General features: G+C 40.3%; 1 protein-coding gene and 1 long non-coding RNA gene across 2 annotated transcripts in view; one reads left to right on the top strand and one right to left on the bottom strand.

Annotated features, from left to right (window-relative positions):
• Positions 1–3,968: 3,968 nt before the first annotated feature.
• LOC126946896 (uncharacterized) lies at positions 3,969–13,587 on the bottom strand. Its single transcript, XR_007722794.1, has 3 exons — positions 13,489–13,587; positions 10,624–11,061; positions 3,969–8,062 (listed from the first exon to the last, which is right to left on the bottom strand). It is a non-coding gene; the product is annotated as an uncharacterized LOC126946896 (long non-coding RNA).
• The window catches only part of MED14 (mediator complex subunit 14), an 87,455-nt gene continuing 87,006 nt past the window's right edge, over positions 13,159–13,607 (top strand). Inside the window, exon 1 of the mRNA XM_050777615.1 lies at positions 13,159–13,557. Within this exon, the coding sequence (XP_050633572.1) occupies positions 13,241–13,557 (317 nt within the window). The 5' untranslated portion in view covers positions 13,159–13,240. The remainder of the gene's footprint in view (positions 13,558–13,607) is intronic.

Raw genomic sequence — 13,607 nt, 5'->3', positions numbered from 1 at the left:
CCATAAACTTACCATATCCTGACCTATATATTATATATTTTGGCATTTATCTTATCTGGCTTTCTCTTTCTAAGGGTTATTTTGTCTGTGCCTTATCCAAGTCCTCTATGCCCCGCTATATTTTTTCATGGCATTTCTTTATGCCTCTTCTCCTCTGCACTCTGCACCCACAGGCTTGCAGCAGAAGACAGATGGCAGGAGCTCTATTAGAATTTGGTTTATTTCTTTACTTACAAGTAATTTGAACATCAGAATATTCTCTTTTAAAAAATACTGATGAAGGCATAAGTCACTGTATTAGACCATTTTCATGATGCTGATAAAGACATACCTGAGACTTGGTAATTTATAAAGAAAAAGAGGTTTAATGGACTCAACAGTTCCACGTGGCTGGGGAGGCCTCACAATCATGGTGGAAGGTGAAAGGCACATCTTACATGGCAGCAGATGAGAGAGAACTTGTGCAGGGAAACTCCGCCTTATAAAACCATCAGATCTCGTGAGATTTATTCACTATCATGAGAACAGCACAAGAAAGACCCACCCCCATGATTCAATTACCTCCCACCAGGTCCCTCCCACAACACATGGGAATTGTGGGAGCTACAATTCAAGATGAGATTTGGGTGTGGACACAGCCAAACTATATCAGTCATATGTTGCTTTATTTTATGAGGTTTATTTGTGGAGAGAGGGGTGAGTAGGGAGATTCAGAATGAGGCAGTATTGCCACTGTCCTCCAAACCCAGAAGGCCAGTTTTTCACAATGGTATAGATTATCTATTCTGAAATGACTTTCTATGTATTCTAGGATTGAGCAAATAAATATATTGAGCCAGATTGTTCACTGTCAGAAAAGGAAGTTACAAATATGGAAAGGGGGAAAACTAGAATGAACCTGTGGTGTTGGATTGAAATATGAGGTATCAGTATGAACTCATGGCATATATATATATATATATATATAGAGAGAGAGAGAGAGAGAGAGAGACAGATGTGGAAACAAATATGTGTGTAAATGTACACATGTGTGTACACATGCACATGCATGCACATACACATATTTGCAAGAAGGAAATAGTTAAAGGAACTGACCTGCAATTTATTTGGTCTCTTTACAAGGGGGATATCCCTAGTGCAAAGAAAATAATCCATAGTTATAGTGATTACTGACATATTGGTATTTATTTTTTTCTTAATTTATGCTTTCTATTTCCCATTCTTTTGCTTTATTTTTTCCTCCTCATTTTATGCCAACTATGGATTCACCATGCTTCATTTTTTCCCTTCTTTGTCCTCTTCTGGCTTGGAAGTCATATAATCCATTTGTACTTTTGTAGTAGTTTCTCTTAAATTTGGCATACTTGGTTTGAAATCTAAAGTTAATCTATATTGGCCAGGCTCGGTGGCTCACATCTGTAATCCCAGCACTTTGGGAGGCCGGGGCCAGAGGATTGCTTGAGCCCCGGAATTTGAGAGACCAGCCTGGGCAACATAGTGAGACCCTCGTCGCTGCAAAAAAATACAAAAAAATTAGTGGCATGTGCTGGTGCGTGCCTGTAGTCCCAGCTACTTGAAAGGCTGAGGCAGGAGGATCATTTGAGCCCAGGAGGCTGAGACTGCAGTGAGCTGTGATAGTGCCACTACATTCCAGCCTGGGTGACACAGTGAGAACTTGACTCCAAAAAAAAAAAACAACAACAACAAAAAATAAAGTTAATCTATATCTTTACTGTCCCCCTGACTAAGGCATGGACTTTGAAATACTCTACCTCCAATTTCTCCTTCCAATTTTTCATGTTATTGCTAATATTTTAATTCCATCTTGTTTTTAATATACTCAATTTAATCATTATTGCCATTTTTCTTGCTTTTTTCCATTTTCTTAGTTTTTTTTTAATAGTCAATGTCTATTTAGATTTATCTGCATATTTACTAACTTCTTTCCCACAGGTTTACCAATTTATTTGCTCACCATTGCTTCTTGCATCCTACACTATCCTTCAGGATTCAAAACAGTTCTTTCTAAAGTGAATCCTTTAGAGGTTCTCAGGGTGACAGTCTGTGAATGATAAGCTCCTTTAATCTTTGTCTGAAAATGTCTTTATTTTGCTCTTCTTTGAATACAAAATGTAGTCCCATGGTGTGGCCGCTATGAAAATATGCCACTCAGATCTCTTGCTACAGGAAGCATAATTGACAGATGGCCTCAGCTGCTGCACTACAAATCTACCGCCCGTTAGCATGGAGACCACACTTCACACAGGCTGCTTTCAGTCAGTGATTCCGCATGGCAGGGATAATAAGGTAGACCCATTCCTATAAGACATGTGACTCCTCTGACAGGCTACTTTGGCTTCAGGATGCCTCATCAACCTGGCGGAACCTTTCTTAGAATCTCGCTGCAGTCTTAGACTCTGCCTATCCAATGCTTCTTTCATTGGTGTCAGACCTGCAGAGTGGCCTGAAGGCTCTTCCCACCTCCTGGGGATCCCTCCCTCCCCTTTTACCCTCAGAGGATTTCTCCAATCAATCCTTGCATATCCAATCCCATGTTGGCTTCTGCTTCTCAGAGGACTCAGACATGGTTTGTGAATTAAACCAATATAAAATGTATACAGTAATACAAGTCTCATTCCCACCCTTGCCCAAATCTACTATTTCCCTCACCACAACCACATTCAAACAGATGTACTACTTGTGTATCCTCTGAATTTGTTATGGGAATATAATAACATATGAATACATATTATTATTTTCCTTTTTCTTACGCCAAAGATAGCATTCTATAAACACTGCTGTGAATCTTACACATGTTATCTTCTAGGTCTTTTTAACTTGTTTAATATTTTCAGTCTTTGAGTAACTCTGTGTCACAGCATTCTGAAAAATTTCCTTAAATCTATTGTAGAGTTTATTTCTTCTCTTTTTAGCTGTCTAATCTGCTTTCTAACTTATTCACTAAATTGCTTTTCAGAAGCAACTCCGAATTTTCTAATCTTTACATTTCAATGGTTATTTTTCCCCAGCCTGTCTTTTCTTTTTTTCATAATGTCTTGCTCTTTTCTTAGCATTTCAATTCTTCTTTTAGGTTTCTAATTGTCTAAAATATACTGATTTTATATTTTCTTTCAAATTTTAGCCTATTATCTCTGGTTTGGAGGGCTCTAATCACTTTCCTCTTATTTTTTTTTTAATGCAGACCTAAATGTTTTCACATTTTATTTATGCCTTTTGATAACATCCAGAGGAAGTAATTTTGGCATGTTTCATAAATATCAAAGTAAAACTAAAATTATAATCCATATTTTCTTCAGGAGCATTGTTTTCTCTCTAAGCTTTACTTTTATCTTAGAATTTGAAGTTTCCTTCCTTTTTGGCTCAATTCTATCTTCTTCAAAAATCATTAGAAATAATGGGCTAATTTTTTTGGAAGTAAAAGTGAATTCTGTACAAATCTTTCCACTGGTTTACAGGTGAGGTAGTCCACCATAGGTCTCAAAGATCTTTGCACAGTCTTGCTAAGTGTGCCACACTAAGGCCTAACCATCCCCTGATACTGAACTGTGCAGCTGACTTTATCTGTGTATTATTCCAGTCTAATGAATGGCTGGACAGATTTCTGTAACACTTTTTCACTCTGAGCTAGGTTGTACTTTCTTAGTCCTTTCTTTTGGCCAAGGGCTATTAAATTCGGACCATAGGACATTATTTTGTGAAATCCAGATGTGCACTACTGTCTGAGTTCCATTGATAGGAAGTCTATTTGGATAGTTGGATTAAAATCAATCCTTCATGTTTCTTTCACTGTAAGATGAACTTTTGAGTCAATTTATGTGACAATGACTGAATAATAGCATTTAAGACTCTGAAGATCACACATATGAACACTGTAACCCAGACAAATACTAACAGAATATTTTATAATCAGACTTTATAGTACACTTTTAGGAAACAAGCGTGTCCAAAATTAAACTAAGACTATAGATCCTATCCCCCAATCTGAAGGGTCTATAGAACTAGCTATCAGAAGAGGGCCGCTGTTCTCCAGCCCCCAGGATGGTAGATCCACCAAAAGCTTGCACCATGAACCTGGAAAAGCCTCAGATACTCAATGTCAGCCTGCGCAGGAGCTGCCGCCCAAGGCTGTGGGAGCCCACTTCTTGCATCAGCATCCTCCAGATGTAAGACATGGAGTCAAAGAAGATCATTTTGGAGTTTTAAGATTTAATGACTGCCCCACCGGGTTTCGGATTTGCATGGGGCCCGTGGCCCCTTTGTTTTGGTCAATTTCTCCCATTTGGAATGGGAACATTTACTCAATGCTTGTACCCCCACTGTATCTTGGAAGTAACTAATTTGTTTTTTATTTTACAGGTTCATAGGCAGAAAGGATTTGCCTTGTCTCAAATGAGACTTGGACTTTTGTGTTAATGCTGAAATGAGTGAAGACTTTGGGGGACTGTTGGGAAGGCATGATTGGTTTTGAAATGTGAAAAGGACATGACATTTAGGAGGGGCTGGGGACAGAATAATACAGTTTGGCTCTGTGTCCCCACTCAAATCTCATCTCGAATTGTAATCCCCATAATCCCCACATGTCCAAGGAGGAACCCAGTTGGGGTGATTGCATCATAGGAACAGTTTCCTCCATGCTGTTCTCGTGACAGTGAGTGAGTTTTCACAAGATCTGTTGGTTATGAGGGGCTCTTCCCCCTTCATTCCTCACTGGATGTAACTATAGTAACAAAGGCTATTATTTAAACTTACTTGTCTCTATATTTTTAAGTGAAATAAATATTAAATTTTTTCTTTCTCATAGACATATGTTACAATTTACCTACACTAGATATTCCTAGAATATGCACATGACTGAATGAGTTTTCTGATCAATTATATTTAAAATTTCCCATTGCCTAGGGAAGGCCAGGATGGAAGGGGTAGGAGGAATGGGAGACTGGTGCTATGTATCTGTGACAGAATCCTGACAATCTTCAGCCACCCCTAGTCTTTTTTTCTGCTAGCCCTTAGTGCCTGGTAAGCCTGACTGGTTTCATCCTAAGGGTAGGCAACAGGAAGAAGGTGACTGCAACCTTTTGCTTCTGCTATGACTCGGTTTCAGTTGTTGGACATAGAAGAGTACAGGCCATGAGGATAATAGTTGGTGAAATTCATGGGCCCTAGAGTACCCCTACAGTGGCCTACTTGGGCAATGTTAGAGGATGTCATGGGCTGTTGCAAGTTCTACCCATTGTGCCCAGTTCCCATGAGGCTTCATCCATCTGGGTAGAGGTGGTGGATGGCTGGGGGAAAGGAGAAATAGTGGCTACTGATTTAAAACAAATGGACTATATGGAAAGAGCAATAAACCTGGGACCTGGGGAAGGAATACCTTAGTCCCCAGGAGGTGTGAGAAGGGGGAAAACATTTAATGCTTTCTTTGTCCCTAGATGTAGCACTGCAGCATGGCAAAACAATCACTTGGTCCACCCGAGTCAGGCGGCAGCTGCAATTGGCAACACAACGCTGCTGCTGGGTTTACCATTCCTATCCTCATGCTATAAAAATAGAACACTCATGTAGGTATGGCAGGATCTGAACTATTTCACTGCACATGACACTCTCACAATAGCAGCACTGTTTAGCCATACCTGACACCCTCACAATAACATGACTATTTGGCTGTGTCTGACACCTCAGCTCCTTCCTCATATGTGCACCAAGGCAACTTTGATTCAATCTGATGGTAAGAATTAAGGCATGGAGCCCTCAGCCCTGGGTTCCATTAGCTATGGCACAACTCACTGTGCATATAGTCTCCATGCTCATCACAACATTCTGTGAGACTTGGAGGCATTGGAACCAGAGCTACCATGCTCATGCCCCTGCTGTTTGCCATGGTGTCTTACTCTGATTTCATTGTTTATTTTGAGCAGCTATGGATGGCAGGTTTACTCCCTTGCCCCTTCTAGAGGTGGGGGGCTCTTCTCCAACAAACAGAACAAGGCAAGACAAGATTTTTATCTCTTAATGAAGAATATAATAATTCTAAATGGACTCCTTCCCTCCTTCTCCTTTCTATTTGTAGTAATGCCCTTCTTTTTCTTTTTTTTTTGTTCACCCATTATAAATCATTTATTCAAAAGATACTGAATTTTAGCATAGTTAGAAAATTTTAAGATTATAAAATCGTATAAGTTTTTTTAAGAGTTCCTCGGAAACATTCTTTTCAAGGCCTGAAACCAAAACTGTTAAAATATTTGACACTTTTATCTCTTTTATAGGCAATTATAATTGAAGTTTCCATGTCGTTTTCTTTTTTATGTTAGACACTCTGTATATTAGAATTTTTTAAATCTGAAAACGAATACATATATATTAAAGGCTGCTCATTAGGAAAGAGAAAAGATCTGAGCCTTTAGTTGACTATCCATTTCCAGTCTTTTTTTTTTTTGAACTTTTTATCATGTATATTCTGAAACACAGAAAACAAGACTATAATGAACGCCCATGTATTCATCATCAGCTTTAACAACTGTTAACATTCTGCTAATCTTATTTCATCTAACTCCCCAACATTTTTTTCTGAAGTTTTTTTTTTTTTTTTTTTTTTTTTTTTGAGACGGAGTCTGCACTGTTGCCCAGACTGGAGTGCAGTGGCGCAATCTCGGCTCACTGCAAGCTCCGCCTCCTGGGTTCACACCATTCTCCTGCCTCAACCTCCCGCGTAGGTGGAACTACAGGCACCCACCACCATGCCCGGCTATTTTTTTTTGTATGTTTAGTAGAGATGGGGTTTCATCATGTTAGCCAGGATGGTCTCGATCTTCTGACCTTGTGATCCACCCCCACTGGCCTCCCAAAGTGCTGGGATTACAGGTGTGAGCCACCGCGTCTGGCTTTCTGAAGCATTTTTTAAAAAATTCCTGAGGCCAGGCATGGAGGCTCACATGTGTAATTCTAACACTTTGGGAGGCCAAGGCAGAAGGATCCCTTAAGGCCAGTTTGAGGCCAGGTGTTCGAGATCAGCTGGGGCAATATAGCAAGACCTCCTTTTTACAAAAAAAATTAAAAATCAGCTGGGTGCAGTAATGTGTGCCTGTAGTCTCCGCTGAGGCAGGAAGATCCCTTGAGCCCAGAAGATAGAGGTTACAGTGAGCTGTGATTGTGTCACTGCACTCCAGCCTGGGCAATAGAGTGAGACCCTGTCCCCCTCCTTCCCCCCAAAAAATCCTGACACTTTATTTCACATAAATATATGTAAGTCAACGTTTGGTTGGTTGGTTGTTTTTTTTTTTTTTTTTTTTAGACAGAGTCTTGCTCTTGTTGCCCAGGCTGGGGTGCAATGGCACAATCTCGGCTCACTACAACCTCTGCCTCCTGGGTTCAATCAATTCTCCTGCCTCAGCCTCCCAAGTAGCTGGGATTACAGGTGCCCACCATCACATCTGGCTAATTTTGTATTTTTTTTTTTTTTTAGTAGAGACGGGGTTTCTCCCTGTTGGCCAGGCTGGTCTCGAACTCCTGACCTCCTGATCTGCCCGCCTTGGCCTTCCAAAGTGCTGGGATTACAGGTGTGAGCCCATGACCAGCCTGTAAGTCAATCTTAATCCTACAGAAGTAAATGTAATACAAATAGAACTATAGCATATAAATGAAGAAATATTAGGTTGGTGCAAAAATATATTCATCCCATTCATTCATTAAAGCCAGGTAGCTAGGCACTGTGGTAGGTGGGGAGATCAGAAAGATAGCCACATGAGGACAGGAGAAGAAAGTTCATAGGTTATTAGGTGAATAAGCAAATACAAGACTTATTGATCCTAAATGATGATGATCACTTACTGTTTGATCATCAAAGGATAAAGATCACTTACTGTTTTAAGCCCTCTGCAAATGTCAATTCATTCATTCTTCACAATCATCCTTTGAGGTAAGCAGTATTATCACAGATGAAGAAACTGAGATCATGCAAAGTAAAGTAACTTGCTGGAGAGCGTTCAGATAGTGTGTGGTAGAGCTAGGATTTGAATCTAAGCAATCTGATTTCAGAGGCTGTGCCCTAAAGGGAAATAAAAGAGGAGACTACTTTAATATTGTGGTAAAAACAATGCTATCTGTTCATCATACTATTTCATTTCTTCCCTAAGCATACAAGAAGACCATATTTTCCAGGTCCCTAGACTTTAAATGGGCTGTATGACTAATTCTGGCTAATGGAACATGGGTGGACGTAAAAAAAAATCTCATACAGTGATGGCTTCCCAAAATGGAAGGAGCTTGGGTCTCTGAGTTACTACTTAGAGGACAGTCCCCATCAGGTACATCTTTATTGAGATTCGTGAGCATGAGAAATAAACTCTTACTCTGTTAAGTTACCAAGATTTTGGAGTTTTAATGGCAGCTAGTGTAAATTATACTAATAGAAACACTTTAATTTAAATGTTTTAAAATTATGAAATATTTAAAAATATTGAAAAGTACAGAATATATTAACAATCAGAACTCTATCCCCCGATTTAATAGATATTAATATTGCCACATTTCCTTTATGTTTTTCTTCCAGAAATCCATAAGATAAAATAGCTAGTAACCGACAAAGCATCATCTTATCCTTTAGCCCTCCCTAGAAGTAACTACTATCCTGCAGGTGGTATATATCATCCGCATTTATATTTTTTACTTTTACTACAATATACTGAATATTATTGAGTATTATTTTGTGTGTTTTCTTTTTCTTTCTTTTTTTTTTTTTTTTTTGAGATAAGGTCTCGCTCTATTGCCCAGGCTGGCATGCAGTGGTGTGATCTCAGCTCTCTGCAACCTCTGACTTCCAGGCCCCAGCAATCCTCCCACCTCAGCCTCCCGAGTAGTTGGGACTACAGGTGCATGCCATCACCCCTAGCCAATTTCTTGTATTTTTTTGTAGAGACAGAGTGTTGTCGTGTTGACCAGGCTGGTCTCGAACTCCTGGGCTCAGGTGATCTGCCCGCTTTGGCCTCCCAAAGTGCTGGGATTACAGGCATCAGCTACTGTGTCCGGCTTTTGTATGCTTTTAAAATGGACACAAATAGTATCAAAAAGTTTGCTTTTTTTCATTCAGTATTGTTTTTAAGATGTATCCATGTTGGTTTACATAGCTGTAATACATTTGAACAGTTACGTAAAAATATAGTTATTTATTTATTTATTTATTTTTTATTTATTTTATTTTTGGGACAGAGTCCTGCTCTGTCACTCAGGCTGGAGTGCAGTGGTGGATCTTGGCTCACTGCAACCTGCGCCTCCCGGGTTCAAGCAATTCTCGTGCCTCAGTCTCCCAAGCAGCTGGGATTACAGGCTTGCACCACCACGCTCAGCTAGATTTTTTTTTTTTTTTTTTTTTGTATTTTTAGTAGAGACAGAGTTTTCATCATGTTGGCCAGGCTGGTCTGGAACTCCTGGCCTCAAGCAATCCGCTTGCCTCAGCCTCCCAAAGTGCTGGGATTACAGGTATGAGCCACCATGCCTGGGCAAAAATATAGTAGCTTACTTATCTATTCTCCTACTGAGAGACAGTTAAGATCATTCATATTTTCTTGCTTCTACAAATAAAGCTGCAATGAAGTTCCTTGTACATGCCTAATGTAAGATAGTCAGGAAGGTCTCTCTGAGGATTTTATCATTAAAACTGATTCTTGAAGGATGAAAAGCCAGCCAGGAAACAATATTTCAAGTATCTGCAACATAATGCAAGATATCTTCAGTGGGAGGGAATGGCATGTACTATGTAACCAGTGAAGTTACAGTGTAGTAAGGGAATAAGCGGCAGGAGATGGGGAGTTTATTGAAATTTCTGTGAGTTGAATAGATATCTTTAAAAATAGAAAAGTATTATTTATGAAAAATAATATTCTAAAGAAAAATAGGGTGAAAATTCAGCAATAGGACTATGAAACTTACTGTGCTTGAATTATTGGAGACCAGAGAGGTAAAGTAAACGAAAGCTCCTGAGTGCAGTGATATCCCACCTCCCAACCAGATAGTGTTACCAAAATGCCAGGGGTTTGGTCTAGGTCCCATTGCTCCCTGCACAGAAAGCCAATCACTGAGACAACGACTATTGTCAGGGAAGTAATCATTCCATCTCTCTGACTGACTAAAATTGGGGGTTTATATAGTGGGAAAGGAATATAACTACATGTGGGTAAACAGGAATTAGGGAGAGGTAAGGAAATCATGAAGGATGAGGGACCTGGCTTCTCATTGTCTAGATATGGTGACCTGGTTTCGGTTTCTTGAAACTATCTGGGAGGCGTGAGGGTTATTTTCCTGAGAAAGGAACTCAGTTAAGACAAATATAAGTTTCAAGCTTTAAAACTGGAAGGGTTAATATCTATGTTTATTTTAAAAGACTGTAAACATCGGTTCTATGTGACAATTGGGCTGATTCCAGTAATATAGCCACTTGGCAAACATAGGAAGGGCTAGTAGAATAAATTAATGGGGAAAGAACGAAAATGTTAGTATGTTTGGCTGAGTTACTAAAGAAATGACCCATATTTAAAGCACTTTTGGAAAGTTTCCAATTTATCATTTTAAAGCTTACAGTAAAATATTTGACACTATAGTATAGGTACATACTTCTTTCATTCACATTTTTCAGTTGTTCCTCTATTTGGTGATCACATGATTCACACTTCAGATCGTTTCAGAACTAGCAGCATGATATTTTCTCAGCTCTTAAATTGACTGAAATGCTTCAGATGTTTCATGAGATTAATCTGATTTTAACAAAAGGAACAAAAAAGATTGCAAAACATGGAGAAAAAGGGGAATTTCCTTTAAAGCCTTTTTGATGGAAAAATGAAATTATGATACATATGGTTTCATTTAATGTACAGCTGCCCCTCAGACTCAAAAGGGTTGAAAAGGAATTGAAAAGTATTTTTTTCATTATTTCGATAAGATTTGCAATCACTTCTATCCAAAATGGAAAGCAACAGCAGAAACTGCATTCATTCAACAGATGCGGCATTCATAGTCAAGTCGAGGAGGAACCATGGGCATGGTCTGACCAACCTAGAAAAAAATGAGAACATTGTAATGACTTTGCATTTAGAATAAAACCCAAACTTCTTACTGTGGCCTCTAAAGCCATTAGCAGAGTAGCCTTTGCCTGCCTCTCTATGCAAATTAAAACCACACAATTAATTTGTGTAGGGAGCAAACAAATTTTGTTAGAATGTCTATAATCAAAAAGATGAAAGATAACAAGTGTTGGTGAAGGTGTGGAGAAAAGGGAACCCTTGTACACTATTTGATGTGAATGTAAATTCGTAGTACACCCATTTTGGAAAACAGTATGGAGGTTCCTTAAGAAACTAAAAATAGAATTACTACAGGATGCAGCAATCTCACTTCTGGGTATATATCCAAAGGAACTGAAATCAGCATGTTGAAGAGATGTCTGCACTCCCATGTTCACTGCACCATTATTCATAATAGCTAAGATGTGGCATCAAAGTGTCCATCAACCAATGAATGAATTAAAAAATGTGGTATAAATACACAACAGAATACTATTCAGCCTTAAAAAAGAATTAAATTCAGGCCGGGCATGATGGCTCACGCCTGTAATCCCAGCACTTTGGGAGGCCAACGTGGGTGGATCACCTGAGATCAGGAGTTTGAGACCAGCCTGGCCAACATGGCCATCTCTATTAAAAATACAAAAAAAAAAAAAAAAAAAAAAAAAAAAAAATTAGCTAGGCGTGGTGGCACGCGCCTGTAATACCAGCTACTCAGGAGGCTGAGGCAGGAGAATCGCTTGAACCTGGGAGGCGAGGTTGCAGTGAGCCAAGATCGCGCCACTGCACTCCAGCTTGCGCGACAGAGCAAGACTCTGTCCCAAAAAAAAAAAAAAAAAAAAAGAAGTAGACAAGTAGAGAGTAGAATGGTGGTTACCACCAGAGGCTGGGTAGGGCAGTGGATGGGGAAAGGGGTAATATTAGTCAAAGGGTACAAAGTTTCAGTTAGACAGGAGGAATAAGTTCTGGTGATCTATTGCACAGCAATGTGACTACAATTAACAATAACCTTTTGTATCTTCCTAAATTGCTAAAAGTGGATTTTAAATGTTCTCACCAAAAGAAGTAAGTATGTATATCATTTGATAGATATGTTAATAGCCTGATTTGCTCATTCCACAATGGTTACATGTTTCAAAACATCACATTGTATGCCATAAGTATATACTATCAACCATTAAAAATAAAATTAACATTTAAAAATGAGGTAGCTGCCTTCCAGCAACTGTATCTGTAGGGGGTATAAATAATCCCAATGCATTTTAATAACTAGCACAATGATATTCTTTTCCAATGTGCTTTAGGACCGCAAAGGGAGGGAACAAGTGAGGTTACACCTTCAGAAGCAGATGAGCCGCTTTCAACAATGATAAAGAATTACTCAAGTGATGACGGCAAGAGTATTCTAACCTTAGGGAACATCATGAACATCCCTTACACCTAAGAGGAGATGAAACTGCAAAAAGATGTTTGAAAGGGGTCGCAGCAACGAATGCTTCTAATGGTGAATCTCTACGTTAGCTGCATACTAGAATCTCCTTGGGAAAGTTCAAAAAATCCCCAAGCCCAGACCTCACGCCAGACCAATTAAATCTGAATCTATAGGGGTGGAACCCCATAGACCTAAGTATTTAAACAAACAAACAAACAAAACTCAGATAATTCCAAAGTGCAGCCGAGGTTGAGAATCGCTGTTTTAAAGCAGGTGCAAAAAATTAAACGTGGACTTTGATAGGGGGACGGTGGTAGGCATGGATGAACTGAAAAGCCCTTCAGAATAGAGCGGTGACTGCGAGAGCAAGGACAAAAACTATATGAGAGCCCGTGGCAGGAGATTTAAGGGCCGTTCTTGTGTGGGACTGACAGGATTTGGGGGACGGTGACGCCCTCAGCATACACCCGACTCTATTAAAGTTGAGTTATTCTGCCAGCGGCCCTGTCCCTACCCGCAATCATATTTTCTAGCACCTTTTCCCACAGTTTGAAAAAAAAAAAAAAAAAGGGCGAAAACGTTCTCCCACGTAACGCGCCGTGGACGTGTATGGGAGGAGCAAAGGCCTGAGAATCACAAGCGCGCGGCCGCTACCATTTCTTCGCGATTCCAGAACCAGAATTCACGAACATTTAGAGGAGGCCTCCCTCGGCTGTGTTTGTGCCCCACTTACGGAGCGATGGTGGATTTCTCTGGGCAAATTGTCGCCTTTACAACGCCAGGGGGCGGAGGCGGGAGGGAGAGCGGCAAGGGTAAGGGCGGGGCAACTGCTGACGTTCCCGCTGACGACTCCGACTCAGCCCTCACCCTGGTTTCCGGCGGCGCGCGGCTCCCTTTTCCGCTCTCCCGCGCGCGCACAGGTACCGCCTCACTCCCACGCGCCCCCCAGCGCTGCCGCGCTAGACAGCTGAGAGAACAGACACAGACCTGTCGGAAGGTCCTCTGCAGGTCCCCCTTCCGCTCTGCCGATCGACTTCCGCCTCGGGCAGTCAACATGTACGTTGCGGCTGTCTGGCGAAGCTGCTTCTGAGCGTTTGCGGAGGCGC

This window comes from Macaca thibetana, chromosome X (genome assembly GCF_024542745.1).
Source record: "Macaca thibetana thibetana isolate TM-01 chromosome X, ASM2454274v1, whole genome shotgun sequence".
Taxonomy (NCBI): Eukaryota; Metazoa; Chordata; class Mammalia; order Primates; family Cercopithecidae; genus Macaca; species Macaca thibetana.
The sequence above is the reverse complement of the archived record's forward strand: the minus strand, read 5'-3'. Positions and strand labels throughout refer to the sequence as shown.